At 40.9% G+C, this 23,224-nt stretch overlaps 1 protein-coding gene across 10 annotated transcripts in view; it reads right to left on the bottom strand.

Annotated features, from left to right (window-relative positions):
• The window catches only part of NFYC (nuclear transcription factor Y subunit gamma), a 66,404-nt gene that overhangs the window by 6,000 nt on the left and 37,180 nt on the right, over positions 1–23,224 (bottom strand). For all 10 annotated transcript variants that reach the window (XM_084874640.1, XM_084874646.1, XM_084874642.1 and 7 more), the window contains exons 2-7: positions 20,375–20,487; positions 15,052–15,123; positions 13,152–13,265; positions 10,072–10,167; positions 4,905–5,078; positions 1,756–1,914 (exon numbers count right to left, since the gene is read on the bottom strand). In XM_084874640.1, the coding sequence (XP_084730766.1) occupies positions 1,756–1,914; positions 4,905–5,078; positions 10,072–10,167; positions 13,152–13,265; positions 15,052–15,123; positions 20,375–20,479 (720 nt within the window). In that variant the 5' untranslated portion in view covers positions 20,480–20,487. The remainder of the gene's footprint in view (positions 1–1,755; positions 1,915–4,904; positions 5,079–10,071; positions 10,168–13,151; positions 13,266–15,051; positions 15,124–20,374; positions 20,488–23,224) is intronic.

The raw sequence follows: 23,224 nt of genomic DNA, 5'->3' as shown, positions 1-23,224 counted from the left end.
CCTGAGAAGATGCTGAGAGGAGCGGCTGGGAAGCTGTGATGCCAAGCCTCCCTTCCCCATCTCAATCCCTTGATGCAGCTTTCCAGGCAACAATGTTAAGATGCTTATGGGGATGAAGGCGTAGGAGACCTCACTGCTGAGACTGACGGCGTCTGATCCCAGGGGTCAGAGAACTCCAGCCAAGATGCACAGGATGAAAGATTAAAGTCTTGTCCCAGGAGTGGGAAGGTGTACTGAGGCCATTGCGAATTTCCATTTTCTTGCTGGGAAGAGCTCTTTGCAGAAACTCAAATGTGTACCAACTAGTTCTAAGCAGCTCTTAGAAGCTAGAAGCTCTTCTTTTTGGTTTAGAATGATGATATACTTCAGTCCACTATTACAAGATAAGTCTGGGGATCCTCACAGCTTTTTTATGTTAATTAAAGGGCACATAAGTCTACCCCTTGCCTTTAAAAAGAGAAGCAGTTTCCTTCCTGAAGGTCATCACTACTGCAAGCACACTGATGAGTTTAGAAATGCAAGCTCCTATCCAAAAACCGTGAAGACAAGGTCCTAAATTCTACTCATCTGTGCTAAAGCTCTGTGCGCCAGAGGGTTAAGAACCCTCGAGCTAGTTATCCTTTCTGGCTTAAATGAACTTATTTTGGTGCCTCCACATGAATGAAAACCATTCAAGAGAGAGATCTTGGGGTTGATGGTTAAAAAAGTGAGGCAAGGCACCTGCAACTGATGGATAGTGTGTGTGTGTGTGTGTGTGTGTGCGTGTGTGTGTGACAGACAGGGGAGAGGGAGGGAGGACGGAGAGAGGATAGGCAGAAAGTGATAGGCACAGACACAGAGACACACACTCACTCCACTTTCCTAAACTTTCTCCTGGACTCATACTCTATTAACCTAATAAGAACAGTTTCAAAACCAGAGATGAGGATACTTTTTGAGCTTTTTTCAGAGAAAGTGGTTAATCAAGTCCGAGTGAATTTCCAGATTTGCCTACATTTCATTTACAATAGGAAGAACAAGGGGTAGGAAATAGGATTGCTCCATGTCACTCACTCACTTTCTACATTTTTTGGTGGCAAAATGACCAATGTATAAATGGCAAGTGTTGAGACAAGAACATTTTTAACAAAAGAACAAGTAAAAAAGTCAACAAATCTAAGAAATGAAATCCCTCAAGGCACACAGGAAGCAGTAGTCCACAGTGAAGGAATGGGTAAGTTAAATGAAAGCCAAAAATACACTTTGCTGCAGGCTTCAGTGGGAACTAATGAATATGCAACAAGTGTATTTATGGTTTTCCCTATACACCTCCCTCTTATTCTTTGCTAATCAAAAGACAGGGCCTTTGGGCCTTGGCACAGAATAGTAGTTACAATGACTTCGGCACGTAGGTAGAGTGAGGGGAAATTAAGAGGAGCTGCCCCACAGTGGTGAACTTTAACTTGGGTTAAAGGAAAGCAGTGAGCACAGAGTGAAGCAAGTTGTGGTCTAGGGTAATAGGAATATAGATTTAAAAAATGTTTATATATATATATATATATATATATATATATATATATATATATGTGTGTGTGTGTGTGTGTGTGTGTGTGTGTGTGTGTGTGTGAGAGATATACAAACCATGCAAAATATACACATGCACACACACACACACAATTTTTTTTGTCTCTGTGTATATACAGGTATAAAATCTTTAAGTATCTCTGTTATTATGTTGAAGAGTGCCATGCAGACCTGAGGCAAGGCAGGGCTTACCGGGATCTGCTGGATCTCTCCTGTGTTTGTGATGATCTGCTGCATCACCTGCATGGTCTGTCCAGTGCTGCTCTGGGCCTGCTGGGCTTGACCCTGCGGCTGGGCCTGGACAATCTGCACCTGCTGACCTTCTCCAACCTGCATGGTCACTGGGGTGGTCTGGAAAGAGTCATGAGAAAGCTGATTGAGTCTGGCTCAGAGTCAGTAGACTTACCAAGAGGTTAATAACCAATGGTTAACTAGGAGCAAATCCTCTCCATGAATGCCTGAAGTCATGTTAACACCAAATAATACTCAACCTATAGTCCTTTGGGCTTAGAGCACTGTGAAAGTCACTCACCAAAATAAAAGGTGAAAAAAAACATAGATTTATTTTTAGGGTCATAGTACAAAATATTTGCCTAAACATCTCTATGCTTCAAATGCCACAATTTTCCCCAGCCACTTCGATTATAGTAAGGCACATATGGTACAAAAGAATCAAAAGCAACCACGACAGTTCACTTTAGAAATAGCCAAGTCAAGTCTAGAGCAGGTGAATTTGGGGGGCAAACTAAATGGAAAGTGGGGTAAGTATGAATTACGAATTTACTAAATTTGGGATCGTGGGCTCCTTTTTAGGCCTGCAAGATACTGTGAGGGAAATAAAGTGCACACTGGTTTTCACCCCATTTAAACAGCAGAGCGACCCCAGACCACAGTGGCCAGCTGGCTGCTCTGGATCATAGCACAGCTGCCTGTGGGAAAGTGAACAGGTAAATGCACTGGACACCAAACATTGAATATCTGGATCTTAACTGAGGCCACCTCTAAGTAACAGGAGGGTGGGGGAGACAGACAGAAGGACCTATATAAAAATGAATGCAGTTGGTTAGGACAACAGGAAACAGCTCCTGTTCTCACACTGCAATTTTCAACTCAGCCTATCCCCCAAGCCTCCAGGAATGAAAGATTCCAATTTTATGATAGAAAATAGAGGATTCACTTCACCAAAATATGATTTCCTTCAACTTTATTATGTATTCTGTACCTGTACTCAACCTGAAACAGCCATTACCTCAGAGGTCCTAGGGTGTGTCACACAACACAAGGCCACCCTGAATCAGTAACACAATAGCTGGAAGATGCTGGGAGGGACCAACTTCACAATCCTCACAAGCCTTATTAGCTCTAGGCTGAGCAAGTCCATGGTGGCAGAAAAGAGGATACATAAAATTCCTGCTGACTAAAAAAAATGGATACTGCCAACTCATCACTGTACTCTATCAACTCAATTTTCCTGAGAGGATTTCCAAAGTATTTCTAAATCATTTCAGGAAAATGAGGGCTTGTGTTAGCATAGCAGCCGTCAAATCATGGATGGCATGCCCTGCTGTCAGGGCACAACAACCATGAGCTTCTTAGGATGATCAGCCAATCAGAGCCAGTCTTTACCAGACTCTCTTGAAGTTCTCTCTATAAAGCAGTGTTTTTCAACCTTTTTTGGGCAAAGGCACACTTGTTTCATGAAAAAAATCACGAGGCACACCACCATTAGAAAATGTTAAAAAATTTAACTCTGTGCCTATATTGACTATATATAAAGTAATTCTCTTGAATAGGAATCAAATAAACACAAAGAAAGTATTTTATAATTACTTTATTATGAAATATTAAGTAAACAAAATAGTGAAAAATTATAAAATTCTTGTCTTGTCTGCACCTACGGCACACCAGGCAACATCTCGCGGCACACCTGTCATAGTGTGTCGCGGAACAGCGGTTGAAAAACGCTGCTATAAAGGATAAAGCCTTTGTCAGGCAAAGCTCTCACCACTGCAGACGTACACGCAAGAGCTAAAGAAGTTCCCTTAGGCATCACAGTGCAGTGAACTCCTTAAGAGAGGGATTGAGCTCCAATCATCTTTGAACCCCTCCTGCTAACATGGCGTCTGGTCAAGACAAGCATTTAATAAATTTGTTATATGGATAAAAAAAAAAAAAAAACAGAAAAAAAAACAAGCAGGGAATACATCCTAAAATCACAATTATATTTAAATCTACTGCCACTTCCATTTTTTTTCCTCCTAAGCAAACCTTGTGTGTTTCCTCACAAGAACACACAAGGCAGTCTAGAATGTGTCCTCCACCTGTCTTTTCAGACTTGCTAGATGTTCCATGTGCTGCAGCCTTTCCCCACTGCCTTGTGCTATTTCTCAACTCCAAGCCTTTGCTTGTGCTGAGCCCTGTACTGGGAAGTCCCTCCTTGTCTATTTTGATTCATTTCCATTATTCTCTCTAAAACTCATGTTATTCCCTTAAAGGAACCTCCTCTGACATCCTCTTCTACCATCCCGTCACATCTTTGTTAGGTACCCCTTTGATGCATTCCCATATTACCCTCTACACATCCTAAGAATATCTTACACTTCCCACATGGTGGTATAATCTTTAATTATTTGTAGCCCCAACTAGATTGTGAATTCATAAAAATAGGGACTGCTGGACTCATGCTTGTGTCCCCAACACATGGCATAGGACTTTACCTACAGAGGATGACCAATATTTGATGAATAAATTGATGACTGACAGAGAGTTTGAGTTCAGAGCTCAGAGAACAGAGTTCTCTGTAGCCTCTCATGATCCCAACAAATGTGTATATTATTGCCCTCACAATTGTATTAGGGAGAGAAAGAATATTCTGATTACTATTGTAAAAGGAGAAGGACACTTGACTCAAAAACAGTAGGACAGAGTAAATGATGGGGAGAAAGGGAGGAGAGGTATGCATGCCTGACCTCTCCCTTAAGGATACAATCCAATTCTGGTGTAGACACACAGAGACAGCAGGCATGGGATCCACTTAAAACACCTTCTACAGAGATGCCACTACTCTTCGTGGGGTATTAGACAGTTTTTCCTTCTAAAACTTTTTAGCTCATAAGGATCCTGAAGAACATCTTGTCCACTCCACTTTCCTCACTTGACTATGAGAGATTAGGGTGACATGTCACCTCAGTGGCTGAGTCTGGGGAGAGCCCAGGTTCCCAGACTTCAAATCCAGTACTCTATGATGCTCTCAGTACCTGTCTTGCCCTGATCAAGCTTTCACCATCCCAAACTTAAGAAGTACTATCTTGCTGGGCAGGCACCCTCTGCAGCTCACAGACCTGACCCTGCTGAGGCTGTGCAATGATGATCTGCCCGGGCTGGATGGTGGTTGTGGAGCTGGTGGTCTGCTGGCCTTGCTGCTGCCCCTGGACTTGGACGGCGGTGGGCTGCTGAGCCAGCGTGAAGTAGTACTGGACAGGCTCGGCAGGAGTCACAGACTGGCGTACCTCCTCCTGTGGGGTAGAAGGAGAGGCAGGTAAGAAGAAAAGAACCGAATCAGCAGCCGCCAGAGTGAATTTCCATTCTTCCCCCAAATGGGCTCTGTGCCGTTGCCTGCTGAATGCTGAGCTCTCCACATTTGGAGCCAAGAGAAACTGGAATTCGAAGAGACCAGTTGTGCTACATCAAACTAAAAATAACAGATTCTATAGGTTTCACCAAACTTACAGCCAATTTTCTGAAGTAGAGGTAGCACCCATTGCGTGATAAGTTGCAAATGGGCAAATAATTATTGCCACTAAAAGCCGCGCACTAGCAGTGCTTGTGAGTAAATGCGGTTGAGGCCTGTGATCTGAGGACAGTGCTAATTGTGAGCACTGGAAGATGCTACCCAAACGTCAGGCTCTCAGGTCGGTTCCCAATCTCCCTAACAGGCACCACTCTCCTTATTTTGTTCCCACCACCTCGGGAGGGACAGAGCAGGGGAGAAGGACATAGGGCTTTTCCTGGGTTGAAATTTCAGAATCAAATGTTCGGATCGAGAGCATCAGTAGGCAAGTGCTTAGCTTTTCACAGTATGTTGAGAGCTCAGTGGTCACTGAGGGCCACGTCTATCCAGCGTCACATCTGGTTCTGGTTGTACTTAGCCACAGAAGAGCAACCCAGGGGGCCAGAGGGCCAGCTCTCCGCTGGGAGCTGCCTTGGCTGACTAGGGAGGTCGCATTCTGTCCGATCTGCTGGGTGAAGAGACTGTTCTTCTTCAGCTGACGTTTTCCATGGCAGAAGGAGTAAACAACCCTCTCCCAGCCACCTTGAGCTCACAGCTGAGAGTGTAGGATGTTTACACACACTACGGCATGGTTGTAGCCTGAGGGTCCAGGGTTGGTCAGCCCCTGACCATTGACACAGAGATCGGCATCTGCTCCAGAGGTCCCTGGGGCACACGGTACCCCTGCCTGGGACAATAAAAACAACAGAAATATACAACTTGCGCTGGCTGAGCAAAAAATTAACTAAATTTACTCACTCCTTTGTTCTGGGCTAAATTTGCCATGTTCAAGAGAAGAGAAAAAGACAATTCTTCAAGGAATAGAGACCCTGTTGATTGCCTCAAAGCTCCCCAAAGTGACATTTACATAGTTGGCATTGACCCCCTCATTAGGTCAGGTCTAGTCTGTGCTTCCAGTCCTTTGCTCACTGAACTTTTTTGTCCTTGCTTGTCAAATTAACTACTTTCCCATGAGGATAAAGGCTAGCTCTCTCTTGCTCTCCACTGTCCCCACTACTCATTCCCTTGTAGGCACCTAATAAGCACTTGCTGAATGAGAATGGACTTATAGAGCCAGGCAGACAGAGATAAGAAATTACAGGCACACCATGTATTATTGCACTTGGCTTTATTGCACTTCCCAGGTGTTGAACTCTTTTATTTTATTTTTTTTTACAAACTGAAAGCAAGACCCTCCATCGGTAAAAAGGTTATAACTCACTTCATTGAGATACTTGCTTTATTACAGTGGTCTGTAACAAAACCGGCAGTACCTCCGAGGACGCCGATACTTGCTTTATTATGGTGGTCTTGAACTGAACCCGCAATCTCTAAGGTATGTCTGAATTTTTTTTTAAAACCTAAGTTGGTAGCAGAATACATTTTCTTGAATACAACAGTTGTTACCAATATAAGAGACCCTAAACTCTCTTTGCTACCTCTAGGATTTTGTAGTCTAGTGGAGAGAAATCCATGTCCCCTGTAGAACAGGGCTGTGCATTATTTTGCTTCCCTGGTGCCTGGGGGGCCCAGGATAATAAAACTAGGATTGCTGATATACAGCCTATGAGACACTTGGGTCTCTGCATGACCAGAATCCCTGATGGCCATCCACTCAGCCTAGGCAGACACTTGTGACATGCTGGGTTTCTGAGCTAGTACTCGAACATGTACCAATTTTTTAGGTTAATGTATTCTGTGCTTTAGACCCAAACAGTTTGAACATTCTGAGGCAGAAGAAAGAGGCGGGGGGGGGGGGGGGGGGGGGGGGGGGGAGGGGATCCCCTTTTATTTTCAGCTAGGTGTGTTTCCAGAACAACTTAACTGTGAAAATGTCACCTCCACTTCAACTCCAACTTCTATTATAAATTAAGGTCAGTCTTGTCAACTAAACCTTGGCTGTGCCAGGGATAAACTGATATCCTCCTTAGCCATGAAACTGATCTTTTTCAAAGCTCTTGAAATAAGTTCAATGTATTCATTTTCCATTGAGATTTCCCTTCCTACTTTATAAAAAACATTAATCATAAAGTTAAGACCTAACTTGAAAAAGCTCTTGGGTGATGAGAAGGTATAGAGGACCAAAAGCCGCCCCAGAACAAACTTGCAGGAAGTCAGGAGGCATGCAGACACTGGCATTTCCTACTCCTGACCTGTGATGGTTCTGTATCCAGTTATCCCTGACTGGAGCTGATCTACTAATGAATATGGTCTTTTCAACAGACAAAAAGCAAACCCCTTTTAAATATCCCTTCAGAAGCCAAAATACCCCTTGCCAAAAGCTGGGAGAGCAAGTTAAGAGCTTCTCCTGTGCTGCCTACTGTAGCCTCCTAATTTGTTTATGAACCAGGCAGGGTCTAAGACATTCCATCAAGTCAGCTTGCGCTTTGAGGAGGGCATGACTGTTCTCAATTCACTGGAATGGAAGGAGGCATATATGAATACTCATTCAGCCAATGGAGGTCAAGCTAGCAGGGGAATGATTATGCTTGGTTTAAAGAGATGGGTGAAGAGAAATGATATTTCAATGGGCAAGGAACTTTCAACTCATAGCTTTAGTGGGGTACAAGTCAAGCCTCAACAACCTTCTGCTTGCAAATAGTTTTCATTTGCTTTCCTGAAGAACAAGAGAAATTCCCAAGCATCTCTGAGAGGTCAAGGGCCTTAGATCCCCAACTCAGTATCTGTGGTTAGTTCCTTTCCCCAGTAGTGGAACATCATCCCAGATGCTAGAACAATCTTGGAATAAATTGCTGAATCAATCCAGAATGGGGTACTTGCCCAGCTTTAGCTGTGCCTCCCCAAACAGAGGTTTTACTCTTGGGATGTGTTCAGAAGTGGAGACTAAAGCCAGAGAATGAGCAGCATCACCTACCACAGTGTTGTGCTACCAGCCACAGACTGGAAAAAAGTACATTAGCTGCAGTAGTAAGAGCAAGCGGCTGCCTCTTCAGAAAGGGTGAATTTTGGAGTAGGTGCTTTTCCAGGACTTAAAAAGGTGTCAGCCAATTTGGAGATTGGGAAAACTTCATGCCTATAGAGGATTACAAATGCTACCTGAGAATTTCAGGCCAGCTTGCAGTAATCTCAACCTTTCAAAGGCCAGGCAGCAATTAATGGCCTGAACACCTACAAAGAACTGAGTCTAGACAGCAAGGAGTTGTTTTAGCTAGACACGCTTTAAAAAAGAGATGGATTACAGCATTTAGAGTCAAGATGGAACAAGGAGCTGTCTGACACCCTAAGAGAGCCAAGTACTGAGGACTTCGAAGGAAGGAACAGGACACGACCCTTCTCTCCAGCCAGCTGATTCAGCAGGCAGCCCACAGAGAACAAGCAGAAGTTAGCACAAGGCCAGATTTTCTGACAGACATCACCACTTTGTTTTTAAAGGGGGCTGCTCAAACAAATTCCAACACGGAGAGCATGTGTGTCATATCATTTTTTGAAGGAAGAGAAGTGGTCTGGGTTCTTGCAGTAGTGACTTCTCAGAGAGGAAGGGAGTCCACGGGCACTAACCTGCAATGTCTCAAAGCCAGGGACGACCGTGGCAGCCTGCCGCTGTAAACATCCGACTGAAAGCTCCTCTGAACACCTTACAGCTTCCAGTCAAGGATGTTTACAGTAGCAAAGACTGCCCAGAAAGAATGGAGACACAGTGAGGCTCCCTGTACTAGTAAGGGGGTAACGGAGGGCTTACTAATCCAAAGGCTCCCAGGCAGGGTCAGGATTACAAATGTCTTTTAAGACACCCACTTGTCTTACACCTTCTGATTGGTTATTAATAAAGACAGCCTGAGAGTCACTGAATGACCCGTTTCCAACGATAATATACTATGAAATAATTCATTAAAACCACTTAAAGTTTTGTTAAGAAAATAAAGCAAGCAGAACAAGGCACACCTTTGCTCCCGCCAGACTCCGGTACTATTCCCCAAGTGTCTCAATTACACCCGATGAGTCACAAATTTGTGTGCCCGAACAAATGAGTTATAAAGGATAGGGGCCTATTAAAACCACAATTAAGAGACTTATGCACCCAAGGTGCTGGGGGGAAAAAATCGGTGTGAACTTTGGAGAGGGGCAGGTAGAAGATGGGAACGACAGGCAGGTAGACATTCACATTCTTTCTAGTGACTGCTTAAAAAACAGTTTTAGCGGTGGTTCTCAAATCTGGTTGTACATTAAAAGCATCTGGGGAGCTTTAAAAAGTACTGATGCCTGGGCCTCCACTCTCAGATTCTGATTCAACTTGGTGTGGGGTGGAGCCTGGGCACTGGTATTTTTTAAAACCCTAACAGATGATTTAATATGTAACCAGAGCATTATATGAGAACCACAATCAAGAGTAAGAAAAAACCAAAGTCCACTCACTCCAAACACACTGTGCACATAGACGCTGTTTCTTGAAAATCTAAAATCTGTAACTGGACATGTTCTCCCATCCCAGATTAAGAACTCTGATAGAGTTCCTAGGATACCTTGAAATGAGCTTCACTTTTACTATTTATAATCAAAGTCTTTAATTTTAACTTTATCTATTTTCATTGAAATACCACCTCAGCGGCACTGAGTTAAAAGTATCCATAAATGAGTAGCAGAAGGTGATGTTAAGGATGGATCTGGTCTAGAGAAGTAGCAAAAGAAATAGCAAATGGCTTGTGCTGAGAGAGGAAAGGGAGCATTATTAGACACCCATATGCAAGGTGCTTGGCAGCAGCAATGCTTTCCCAGCTCACCTGACGCTTTGGAGGTTTCAGTTCATCTCTTGGGACAATATCAATGAGAAAGTCAAACTGATCAAATTTTGTAATTGCCATGGCGATATCATTCCTCTGTAACAAAGAAAAGCAAGGTAAAAATTAGCCTGGGGAGAAACTAGTTCACCTGGCTTTATAACTTCCAGGTTACAAGTAAGAGAAGATGACGACTTCTAAGCCAAACTAAGTACCCATGGCCAAGTCTACAGCTGAAATAAGCACAGCCAAACTCTTAGTAACTTCAAATGATCAGACCTGCTAGAAAGATATCTACAAAGTCGACAAAAAAAAAACAAAAAAAAAACGCTACCTGTAGCTTGTGCTCCACAAGCTGAATATTTGAGCCTCTAACTACTACTGCCTATGCTAGATTCTGTCCCCAGGTCCTCTTCATGACTGTTAAACAATGGACCTCCAGCTAAAACTGTACAAATCTAGCAATCTCAGGTAGCAGGTTTCTGGTCATTACGTTGTTAGCAAGGTTAGGCAATTATTCGATTTTATAACCTTTTTAAGACTCTAAATAGTATTTTGCCTTAGTTCAGAAGCAGTTAAAATCTATTTTGAATTTCCTGGCTGAAATCCTAATTCAATAACTTTTTGCAATATTTTCTAGTTACTGTACTGATCTGTATCTTAAATTTCCAAAACTTTTATTTTGAAATTTAAAATTGCAATGTTAATTAAACCCATGGTTTAAATCTTATTTAATGTGATATAAATATTGGAAGTCTGAAGTTACTAGAACAGAGGCTCAGGTGGGCTGAGAACACAGGAGTCGGTTGACTAATAATTCTGAAACCAAGGCCTGCTTTGAAGGGGTTCTTTCTAAGAGTAACACTTCCTTTTTTTAAATAATAAAAATGAAATGTTCTTTCTTTCTTTCTTTCTTTCTAAAAGTCAACATACTAACAGTGTAAGAAAATTTTAAAGAAAAAAAAAGGGGGGAAAGAGTGAACTAGTGAATGATATGCATGTATTTAGGGGAAAGTAAACTTTGAAATTCATTTAAAAATAGATGATGATTTGATGGATAGAAAGATAGATATGGGGATAAAATATGTAAACTTTTAGTGGCAAGATCCAGGTGGTGAGTATACAAGTGTTCACTATAAACTTTGCTTATGTGTGAATTTTTTCATAATAAAATGTTGGGGTGAAGGAAAAGTCAACCTTCTAAGCAAAATCCTTAGCAACCTCTACATATCACATCTTAAGAAAAGGTGACTCATCAGACAAAATAGGAGGGGATGGAAATTTTCTGTTTTTTCCTTCCCTTGTCTCTGTGATGGCCCAAAGCCACTGAAATGCAAAACTTCAGTCCTCCATTCTTGCCAACCATCAGCTTGATAATAAACCCATCCTATCAAAGCAGGGCACATTTTAAAGCTGCCAGGACTCATTTACGATTAGCAGGATATAGTATCACATTCTTGATGATGTCACCTACTCAAAGCTATCTAAACGGCTCATCTAAGCATGAAATGAGAGGAGGGGTGAAAGAGAAAGAAATAATAACCACCTTCAAACAAACACTAATGTGTTCTACAGTATTTTGAAAACATAGAAATACTTTAAATCAGTCTTTTTAACATTGTAATTTTTAAGTGCTAACATTTTACTGAATTATTACTCATATTCAGTAAGATATATAAATCTTAATTACACAGCTGGATGAATTTTTATAAATATATACACCCATGTGGCTATCACCTCGATAAGAATATGAAGTTCCCTTCCATCACTTTCCAACCAATTACCATGCCCTCCCTACCCCTATACCCCAATCTGAGGTAACCACAACTTTTATTTCTATCACTATGAACACTACATGGCACCATGTGCTATGTAATTTTTTTCTCTGCTTTCTTTTACTTAACATGTTATTTTTGTGATTCATCCATGTTGGATGAATCCATCATTGGATCAAGTCTGTTTCTTTTATTGTTGAACAGTAATTAATTTCAAGAATATGTCAATTTTTTATATAGTATATTCCTATCTTGATTTTAGTCACTTAGTGGGTATAAACTAGCATCTCACTGTGGTTTTACTTTGGATTTCCCAGATGACAAATTATGCTATGCACCTTTTCATATGCTTACTGGTCATTTGGAATCTTCTTTTTGGAAGAGCCCATTCCAATGTTTTGACCATTTTATTTTATTTTTTTCTTAACTGATCTTGTGAAGGTAACTTCAATTGGCTCTTTAGATCTACAGACTTCCTTCAAGGCAGCCATAAAGTAAGTTCTCAATGCTTAGCTGCACTAGAATGTAGACTCCTCTGGGGTGAAGACTGTTGTCTGTTTTATGTATCCAGAGCCTAGAACAGTGCTCGGCACATTGTGGGTGTTTAATAAATACTTGTAGAATAAATAGATAAATAAATAAATGTTTTTGCAACTTTTGAGGCAAGAGGAAGATAAGAAGAAGATATAATTTACACTCTTGGCTTTGTTGTTAAGATACTGTCACTCTCTTATATTTGCGACATCTTACTCTATGTCTGAGAAATGTTTCTTTGAAGAGCTAGGCCCTGGTGATTGAGGGGAGAGCCTCTAGAGCCAATGACCAAGAGGTCTTCATACAATATGAATGTTGGTTTGCTGGATTAAAACAAAAAGAGAACAAAAAAAGAAGAGAAAAAGGATTCTCAGGAAAGCAGACAAGGAAAGAAAGGCTAATGAGGTCAGTAAAACTGATTCTTCCTGGGACTATCCATTCTTGGAGTCTCCCAAGGCTTCCAACCAGAAGTTGTTTACATCTGGAAATAGATAAATATAAGTTTAGCCTCCATCTGTTTATAGTGAGGACTCACCAAGTGAATAACTCAATCACTGAGTTGTGAAAACCATGGGAGAGCTGGAAATTAAAATTCTTGGTGGGAAAATACTATCATGGCCATAAGGTATGACTGCCTCCCAACAGTAGGGAAGATACCAATTACACTCAGCTTGTCAGAGGCCTAAGGAAAAATAATATTTGGTCTAAGCAATGCAAGAGAAGCAGGCAACTAGTTACTTGCCCAGTTTTCCCAATGTAGATCTATAATATTACCTGTAGAGTCCGACGCTTGTTATCCTCTGTGTGGATCCAGGCTCGAAGAGTCAACTCTGTGATAAAAATCTGGGCTGCCTTGGCAAAAAGCACAGGGGCTTCTGCACTGATCATCTGTAACAGATGTAGGTCTGTCAATCATGAGTCATTCAAACCAGTTAATTTGCCCCTTATCTCATGTTCTGCCACTGGACTATGGGGCAAGTGTTAGAAAATGAGAATGTGGTAGCCCCAAGAGATTCCATGTAAAATAAACCCACAAGTAGGAACAAAACAGGTAGAAGGGAAGAGGAAAAAAGAACACTTATCTAGCACCTACCATGCACTTTCTTACTCTCATAACAGCTTGTCAGAGAAGCTAGTTTTTTGTTTTGTTTTTTAAAAAATATATTTTATTGATTTTTTACAGAGAGGAAGGGAGGGAGATAGAGAGCTAGAAACATCGATGAGAGAGAATAATTGATCAGCTGCCTCCTGCACACCCTCCACTGGGAATATGCCCACAACCAAGGTACATGCCCTTGACCGGAATCGAACCTGGGACCCTTGAGTCCACAGGCCGATGCTCTATCCACTGAGCCAAACCGGTTTTGGCTAGAGAAGCTAGTTTTAAGAGAGGTGAAGTAACTTGCCCAGGGCCATAAAGTCAGTAAGTGATATAATCCAAAGAGAGACAAGGTAGGAAAATAATGAGTCTGAGAGCCAATGGATTTAGGCAAAATCTCAAGCTTCCCATCCTTTTGGGCTTCATTTTTCACATACTGAAAAAGAGGATAACTTTCCAGTACTATTGTGGGAATAAAATGAGAAGATATATGTATAAACTCCCAGCACAGGGACTGAAACACAGTAAGTACTCAAGTAATATAAGCTCTTGGCCAAACAAGGCCCTGGATCCTTGGTGAGATGGTCTGTATAGGATACAGGCATTGGATGAGCTATGGAGTTAAGGAAGCAGATGAGTATTGGGATCTTGGTTCTCCTACTCTAGGCAAGTCAATTTTCATTTTTTTTTTTTTTTTTGGGGGGGGGGTCTATCTCCATATTTAGAAAATTAAACTACTAATTCTTATCCTACCAAATCTCACCGGGTTACTATGATGAAGAATTGAGCTAATAGAAGGGAAAATTGCTGTGAACTGTTAGCTTCCTATATAAATACAAGAGACTATTCATTTTGAGTGGTAAGGAGGGAACTTCTCTTTTTCTGAGAGAGTTGTAGTGGGTGACAGACTCCTAAGAATACCTAAGTAATGGCCTCCTTGAAGTAAACCCTCTCATAAGTACTATTCATGTAAAACAACTCACAGATATAATACCATTATCAAACATTTCCTAGAGCTCAGATCAACAAATTAGAGACTGTATTAAGTTGCTAAGAAGATGGGACTGTTCTGATGATTTGATGTTTCATGTTTACACTACATGCTAAAAAGAACTGGGTTGTTTCAAAAAGCACTAAGCATTTTTCTAACATCTAGAAAACAGGACACCCCTAACTTTCAGAGAAGCGTAATATTATAATTAAAATTGTTCAATTTTAGCATACTTAAAATTTTATGAGGAACTAAATAAAAAAGCAACAGGCAATATTTTCATTTTTATTTAATTAAATTTGAGCTCTAGAGTAGGGGTGTCGAACTCAATCAGAGAAGGGGCCAAAATCTAAAATCCAGCCTAAATCGCGGGCCGAATGGTTTACTGAACAGTCATAAACTGACAATGTCATAAACTGACAGCGGAGTGCAGTGACGACAGCGCGGTGCGGGCCACATTGCAAGGCCTGGCGGGCTGGATTTGGCCCGCGGGCCTTGTGTTTGACACATGTGCTCTAGAGAAATGAGCAATAACCCACCCATTATTTTAGCTTCAATATAAATAAAAATGAACATAAATTCACCTTCACATCTTCATCCAGCTTCATAATCTTCTTAATACGAGCCAGTGGCAGTTCCTGTACTCGGAAATCTTTCTAAAATGAGTAACAAAAGGTGCATAAATGGTGGGGACAATCAATAGAGCAAGACAGGCATTAGGAAGCACACTGGTAGGCTTAGTCCCTCCTTTTAAAAATATGGCAGCAGAGGAGGTACAAATAAAATGAAAACAACAACAAAAAAAACAAGCTCCTAGCAAAATTCTTAACTCATGTAGAGCTTTAAAAGGAGTTTCTGCCTCAGGAGCAAAAATTCATTCCTCTAAGTTGCCAATTCTTTCTTCTACTTGGAGATTGCAAATGCCAGCATCACCTGACCACAGTGACCCCACAGTTCTCTTCTTCTGACCTTTGCTCTAATCTGACACCAGAAATTGGGGGGGGGCCTCCCTTCCCATCATAGCAACAAAGGGCTTGTTTCCAAAATTAGCTGAGGGGGTGGGGTGAATTAGAAGATTATGGAAGAAGGGTGAGGGTAAATTTTTCAGCTGGCTTTTTAGAATAGCCCTTAGCCCTGACACTTTTTTTCTTAAATAACAAAACTAGGGGGTGGGGGAGAGGGGAACAGGACGGGACGGACAGACACGGACCACATCAACTTTACTGTGGATAGGATTTAGGAAAGGGCTTTTTGATCAGCACTACTCAATTATTTGTGATTAAGCCCTTTTTTGTTTTATTTTGATACTACTGGTATTTCAAAGCATGCTCAATGATGGATGCAATTCTAGAATTAAAAATCAATTCTGGGTTTCAGAGCTAGAATGAAGAAAAAGGTGAAAAGGCAAAGATTAGCTAAAATCAGCAAATTCCCTGCTGAGACTAGGTGTCAAGTGATTGATTTTATAAGTGTTCTGAAATGTGACTCACACCAATTCCAATATGTTCACATGAGATTTTGCATCATCACATTATAGAAAAAGCAGCTACTATTTAAGATTTGGTATAATTAACAAAAAAAAAGTACACTTTCTTTTCCAAGACCAACAGCAAACCTCAACTATATGTTAAAGAAAGGGGTACTTGTGAAAAACATAAACAGCCTTCCCAGAACCCATTTTATAATTACAGAAGGGAAGAACAACTATTAGGATAAAATGCACACAAAGACATCTAATTTCCCCACACAAACTCAACAAGCTGCTTGCTACTGGCTACCACTGACCTCCACAAACTTCCAACACCAACTTTTCATCTTTTCATTTTCCAAAGTAGGTGTCAATGTTTTCCATGAAGCCTCTACTAAAACTAACCCTGGAGTGGCAGAGGTTTAGAATTTCAGTTTATTAAATTTTTACCAAAAGGAGAGAGCAGGACACATTCTTTCTATTCTTATTTTTTTCCTCTGCTTTCATTTACTCATTCATGTAACTCAATATGAAACGTGCTGCTGTGTGGAAGATGCAAATCTATTCTTACCTTTGAACAGCTTATAGTTTGTTAGAGACAGTCACATAAAAACATTATAACACCGTATATTATATTAGAACTAGAGGCCCAGTGCATGAAATTTGTGCAGGGGCAGGGGGTGTCCCTCAGCCCAGCCTGCACCCTCTCCAATCTGGGACCCCTTGAGGGATGTCCGACTGCCTATTTTGGCCCAATCCTGGTAGGTTCAGGCCTAAACGGGAAGTTGGACATCCCTTTCATAATTCAGGACTGCTGGCTCCCAACTACTCACCTGCCTGCCTTCCTGATTGCCCCGAAACGCTTCTGCCTGCCAGGCTGATCAGCCTCTAACTACTCTCCTGCCAGCCTGATTGATGCCTAACTGCTCCCCTGACAGCCTGGTCACTCTTAACTGTCCTCCCCTGCAGGCCTGGTCACCACTAGCTGCCCTCCCCTGCAGGCCTGGTCCCCCCCAACTGCTCTCCCTGCAGGCCTGGGTCCTCCCAACTGGCCTGGTCCCTCCCAACTTCCCTCCCTTGCGAGCCATCTTGTGGAGGCCATCATGTGTCCACATGGGAGCAGCCATCTTGTGTGTTGGAGTGATGGTCGATTTGCATATTACCCTTTTATTAGATAGGATGGGGGTGTAAAATTCCACAGAAACAAAGAAGAAAATACCAGCTGGAAATGGGGGGTTGGAGTGAGCAAGAGGAGTTGGCAAATGTTCCACAGAGAGGCTGACAACTGAATTGTGTAGAAGGGATGCTACAAATTTGCTTGTTGGAAAAACAGAGAATTCATCTTCAGACAGAGAGAGCAGCATGCGCAGAAGCAGAGACACACAAAACAGGCCCTATTTAAGTTTTAGATATATGACCTTAGTACAGAGGGCAGCAACATGAAAGAGAATGCTGGATTGAGGCCAGACCCTAAAGGGATTTAAAAAAACAAAACATTTACCACAGAAATCAATCACTCGTGTTCCTTCATGTGTGGCATATCACAGAATATGATGATGCTAAACAGAAATCCCAAAGACAATGGAGATGATAATTCCTTTGAAAGGCCTCCCAGGATGATATATACGATACAAGACAGTAAGATTCAGCACTCTTGCAAGTGCACTCTTATTTGACTTGGTTAGTGAATATAATTTCCATAAGTTTGTTCCAAGATTACTTAATCAAAGCCCAAAACTGATAAAATAAATAAATAAATAAATAAATAAATAAATAAATAAAAAGACCTTCTTTCCCAACTTGAAAGAATAAAAATACCCACTTTCAGAATTTCTCTAAGACTAGTCTTTAGTCAAAATCAAGAAGAAAGGGTCAATGATAAAGAGATTATATAATTCCCACCCTGGAGAAATATAAAGTGAGGCAGAAATTTACAAAAAGCTCTGCTTTAAGCCCATCCCAATCTTTTCTTTTACAAGAAACTTTCTCATAATCCCCAAACCTTGAGCTCTAAGGGGACAGTGTGTGAAAAGTGGATCTTCAGATACATGTGTGTGTGTGCCCCAGCCGTTTTGGCTCAGTGGACAGAGATCGGCCTGTGGACTGAAGGCTCTTGGGTTTGATTCTGGTCAAGGACACATGCCTGGGTTGCCAGCTCAATCCCCAGTAGAAGGCTGTGCAAGAGGCAGCCGATCAATAATTCTCATCATTGATGTTTCTTTCTCTCTCTCCTCTCCCTTCTTCTCTGAAATCAATAAAATAAAAAAGAAAAAAAAAAAGAAAAATACTTGGGAAAAAAAGATATGTGTGTATGGATTATTATTATTGACAATAGCCCAGTTTTCTATAATCTCATCCTAGCTTTACAGCCAATGTAAGAGTTTACAATAACCTTATTGGAGAGGGGAGCCTTAATTATCAGTAGAATGATATCCACAAATTGGCTTTCAATTCCATGTTCCCTCATCATTGGCAACCATGCAACTCATGTGCTAATTTCTCCTGATGCTGATCCAAGTGAAAGACAACTTAAACAGACTGACTCTACTCTTGGTAGTGTTATCAGCAAGTGGAAAAGCAGATTCTCTCTTAGAACATTTCTGTACTTTTGATCACAACAAAAGAACTCCATTAAAAATACTGCCATCTGAAACTGCTGAGTTTCAAGTCTGAATTCATTCAATGAGAGTTCAGAGCCAAAGAAAAGCCAATGGGTCTCAGGCAGCACTAAAGCACATCCAGAGTTTCAAATAATGATGAGAAATCTTTTCCAGGCATATCCAGCCAGATACTCCAGCAAGATAGGATCGACTCCTCTCAAAAGCAATGATTTTCAATCTTGGCTGCATGTTAGAATTACCTGAAGAGCTTTTGAAAAAACAAGATGCCTGGGTTCTGTCCCAAACTAACTGAGTCCAGAATTTCTGGCATCATGAGTTTTGAAAACTCCCCTGGTGACTGAGATCCAGAGTCAGTGCTAAGGACCACTGCTGCTTTTAAAGTCTTACTACTCAGCTTCGCCTGGGAACTCAGGAAATGCAGAATCTCTGGCTCTGCTCCAAACCTACTATATCAAAATCTATTTTTTTAAACAAGATCCTCATGAAGTTTGAGAAACACCGCTCTGTAAGAAGGGCTTGAACAAATGAACTGACCTTATATGTCAGAGATTAAAAGCTAATAATTCTAAGAAATTGCAACATTAGTTCTACATTAGTAAGGAATCCAGTGTCTGCTCTACCAAGATACTAATACCTTCAAGGTAGGAATGACACGTCTAACTGAAATGACACCAAATGGAACATTCTTCATTAAGGAGATGACACTATACTCTGAAAATATTCCAATTATAACCTGTCTCACCTCCTGCTACCACTGTTATAATCCTACCCCACCCACTACTACCAACATAGTAACCTCCAGCCACTCTGAACTTCTTGCTGTTCCTCTAAACATAAGGCCCTCCCCTCTCAGCCTCCATGTCCTTACGAATGCTGGTTGACTCTACTGAGGATATACTCTCCCACCTTTTCCATCTAGTGAATGCTTACTAATGTTTTAAGACTCAACAAAATGTCCCTTTTAATTAAAGCTTCCCTAACTCAACCAGGGAGAAACAAGCACTGTGTCCTCTGTGCTACCATAGCACTTTCTCACTGCTTCAGACTTATCACTGTGCCTGACCCAGTATTTAATAGATATTTATTGAATAAATGATTCTAGTTATAATTACTAGATTGTAAGATCCCCAAGGGCCAGAGTTATATTTGATACGTTTGAGTCAGCAGTTCTCAACAGGGGATGATTTTAGCCCCCAAGAGACATTTGCCAATGTCTGGAGACATTTTTGGTTGGTACAACAGCCAGGACATGGGGAGCGTGCTACGGGCATCTGCGGAGTAGAGGCCAAGGATTCTGCTAAACATCCTGCAATTCACAGGACAGCTCTCAGAATAAAGAATTATTCAGCCCCAAAATGTCAATAATGTTGCTGCTGAGAAACCCTAATCTAAGTGTATCTTTTAAAACTTGGAAAAAGTGACTGCTTTAGAATAGATTTGTTTTTTAATAAATTGCCCAATAGTTTTCATCAGGTTCTAGAAATTTGTCAGGGCCATTAAGTTGGGCCTAAGAAATGAACTGAAGCAACTGAAGAAAAGTGAGAGCTCTACTTTTCTATATTCTCTAAAAGATCTGTCTCATTAAACTACCTCCAACTAAAAGTGCCCACTACAAATCCACATTCCTGAGGAAAGTCACTAAGATATTAAAAAATCCTTGTAGTTACTTCACTTAAGATCAATTATATTTTTATTTCCCTACCCAGAGATCAGGAATAAATTATGCCTTTGTAAATGGGCTTACACATGTTTTAGTCTGTTTGGGTTATTCATCTCATAACTATTTAGTCTCTTTAAAAGTTTCTCCTTCTTTCTTACCACTGTTAAACTCCGGATTTCATCCATGACACGAGGCCAGAAGGTCTGTAGACTTTGCTGGGCATCACTGCTGCTGGTACCACCAAATCCTCCTTCTGTGGACATTCTGAAAACTAAAAACAAATACATACATCAGATACATTAAAAATAATAACAAAGCCAGACTTTCTGTCCAAGGTATTTATATCTTTCCTTGTGGATGTTTACACTACTTCATTTAACTTTTCTTTTTCTAAATATATTTTTATTGATTTCAGGGAGGAAGGGAGAGGAAGAGACGGAAACATCAATGATGAGAGAGAATCACCGATTGGCTATCTCCTGCATGCCCCACATTGGGGATGGTGCCCGCAACCTGGGCATGTGCCCTGACCAGGAATCGAGCTGTGACCTCCCGTTTCCTAGGTCAATGCTCAATCACTGAGCCATGCAGGCTGGACTCATTTAACTTTGCAACAATGGGGAATTAAATTTAGAATAGAAAGAAGAAGGTCAGAACCTACATTCAATCAATTGCTTTATGAAGTGTTCAAAAGAAGATCAGTTAGAATCCCCACTTCAACTATACCTATAGATAATATTTTAATGTCTTAAAGGAAAGTAAAAAACTCCAGATGTCTTAAATGCTCACCTAGTAAATACTTAAATGCAACCCCCTCCCCACAAAAAACAGTTTAATCAAACACAAAGAACTAGAAACTTAGGGATGTCCTAAGAATTTATATTTTGGGAAATTATTTGAAAAGGTTTAACAGTGCCAGTGACAGGATGCTGGTGGAAAGCTATGTAATTAAGAATTAATTCTGAAGGGCGGAAAGAAAAGCACCAAACATGTTACTTTCCAAGCTCCATGTGGATACATGCTGGGCAATCATTCCATCAGCAGAGTGGAATGAAGGCTGCTAAATCTAGGTTTAGTCTGTGAGGATGTCTGATTCATTCAAATGTCTGAAATGTTCTAGAGGTCTCTGATTTTTTTTCTTTCCTTCTAAAGTAGTGGTTTTTAACCTTCCTAATGCCGCGACCCTTTAATACAGTTCCTCATGTTGTGGTGACCCCCAACCATAAAATTATTTTCGTTGCTACTTCATAACTGTAATTGTGCTACTGCTAATGAATCGTAATGTAAATATCTGTGTTTTCCAATGGTCTTAGGTGACCCTGCTAGCAGTTCTCAACCTGTGGGTAAGGACCCACAGGTTGAGAGCCACTGCTGTAGAGCCTAAGAATATCGGAAAACACAGATATTTACATTAGGATTCATTAGCAGTAGCAAAATTACAGTTATGAAGTAGTAACGAAAATAATTTTATGGTTGGGGGTCACCACAACATGAGGAACTGTATTAAAGGGTCTCGGCATTAGGAAGGTTGAGAACCACTGATCTAAAGGAAATGATAAAAGGAAAAAAACTGAAGGAGAACCAAGAGTACAATCTTCAAAGCAGATTTCACTCTGATGTAATGACATTAGTGGGTGATGATGTAAGGGGAAATGGTTTGGAGCCAATTTCTAGAGCTAGAGGCCTACATAAGAAGCTCTATAGATCAACAGGAACTCTAAGTACTAGGAAGCAATATGATCTTGGAGTTTCTGGAGGGAATTAAGAGTCTTGAATCACAATTGGAAATGACTAGATAAAATCCTGAGTCCTATATAACCAACTAAGGTCCTCAACTCAGCTTCCATTACATTTTCACTTATCACCATATGCGAATAACCTATACACTATTCTCTTAGGTCAGTGGTTGGCAAACAGCAGCTCACGAGCCACATGTGGCTCTTTGGCCCCTTGAGTGTGGCTCAGCGTTAGAACCACTTCTTCAAAATAGACTCGCCCAGGCCAAAAACCGACTTTTGTGCATGGGCCACGAAGTTTCAGTTGCACTGTGCGTGGGTGCCCGCAAATGGTATTTTGTGGAAGAGCCACACTCAAGGGGCCAAAGAGCCACATGTGGCTTACGAGCCAGTTTGCCGACCACTGTCTTACGTGTACTGAGAACAAAGAAATCAAGATAATGTAGAGAAGTTTAGTTATTTATTGTTATTAATAGAGTCTTACGAGATACTCATGACAATGAAGAAAGTGAGACTCACAACCTTTTAAAATAGGGCAAATAAAAAAATCTTTCTGGAAATGAAAATAATTCCTTAAATTTTTAAAATAAGAATCTAACCTTTTATTGTATGGGTCTATGGGCAGGCCTGACCTTAGCAAAATCCGCCATGCAAACTTCTACAGTCACAATTGCCAGTGTGATATATTGTATTCTTGCTAATGATGAATGGGTTTAATTTGAGTGTACAGGTCTGTGAGATTTAGAAAATCGGTGACAACTTTTGGTTGTCGGGTGATCTCTCCCAACAATCATTACAAAGGTGAACAGTTTAAGAAACACTTTTAAAACCACCTGTGTACAGTCTGATATTAAATTCTGCATTACACCTACTAAGGATGTCTTGGCGCAATCAATTCCCAAACATATGGGCAGTCAATAGATTATGAATGTCCTCCTTGGCTGGCTCAGAACCTCATACTGTTGAAGTGGAGATTAGGTTCAAAATAGAAGTTAAATATTTCTGAAACTCAAAAATGAATTAAAGGTTATGTTTTTAACTTGAGAAGCCCATCTGAATTAGATAATCACAAAGGGATAAATAGCACAAAATACATCAATAAAACTGTCCTTTATATTTTAGTGTATCATAGTTAGGACTGAAAAAGACATTAAGAGCCACCCAGGCCCACCCCTCTAAAAGATGCTCACAGCTCTACTTCAACCTTTGCCCAGCCCACTCAATCCCACCTGAAGTAGTCATTTAGTTTAGATATGAGCTTATCACTCTCCA

The sequence above is a fragment of the Pipistrellus hanaki genome (genome assembly GCF_964339955.1).
Source record: "Pipistrellus hanaki genome assembly, chromosome: 2".
In the NCBI taxonomy this organism is placed as follows: domain Eukaryota; kingdom Metazoa; phylum Chordata; class Mammalia; order Chiroptera; family Vespertilionidae; genus Pipistrellus; species Pipistrellus hanaki.
Note: the sequence above shows the minus strand (reverse complement) of the source record. Positions and strands in the feature narration are given on the sequence as shown.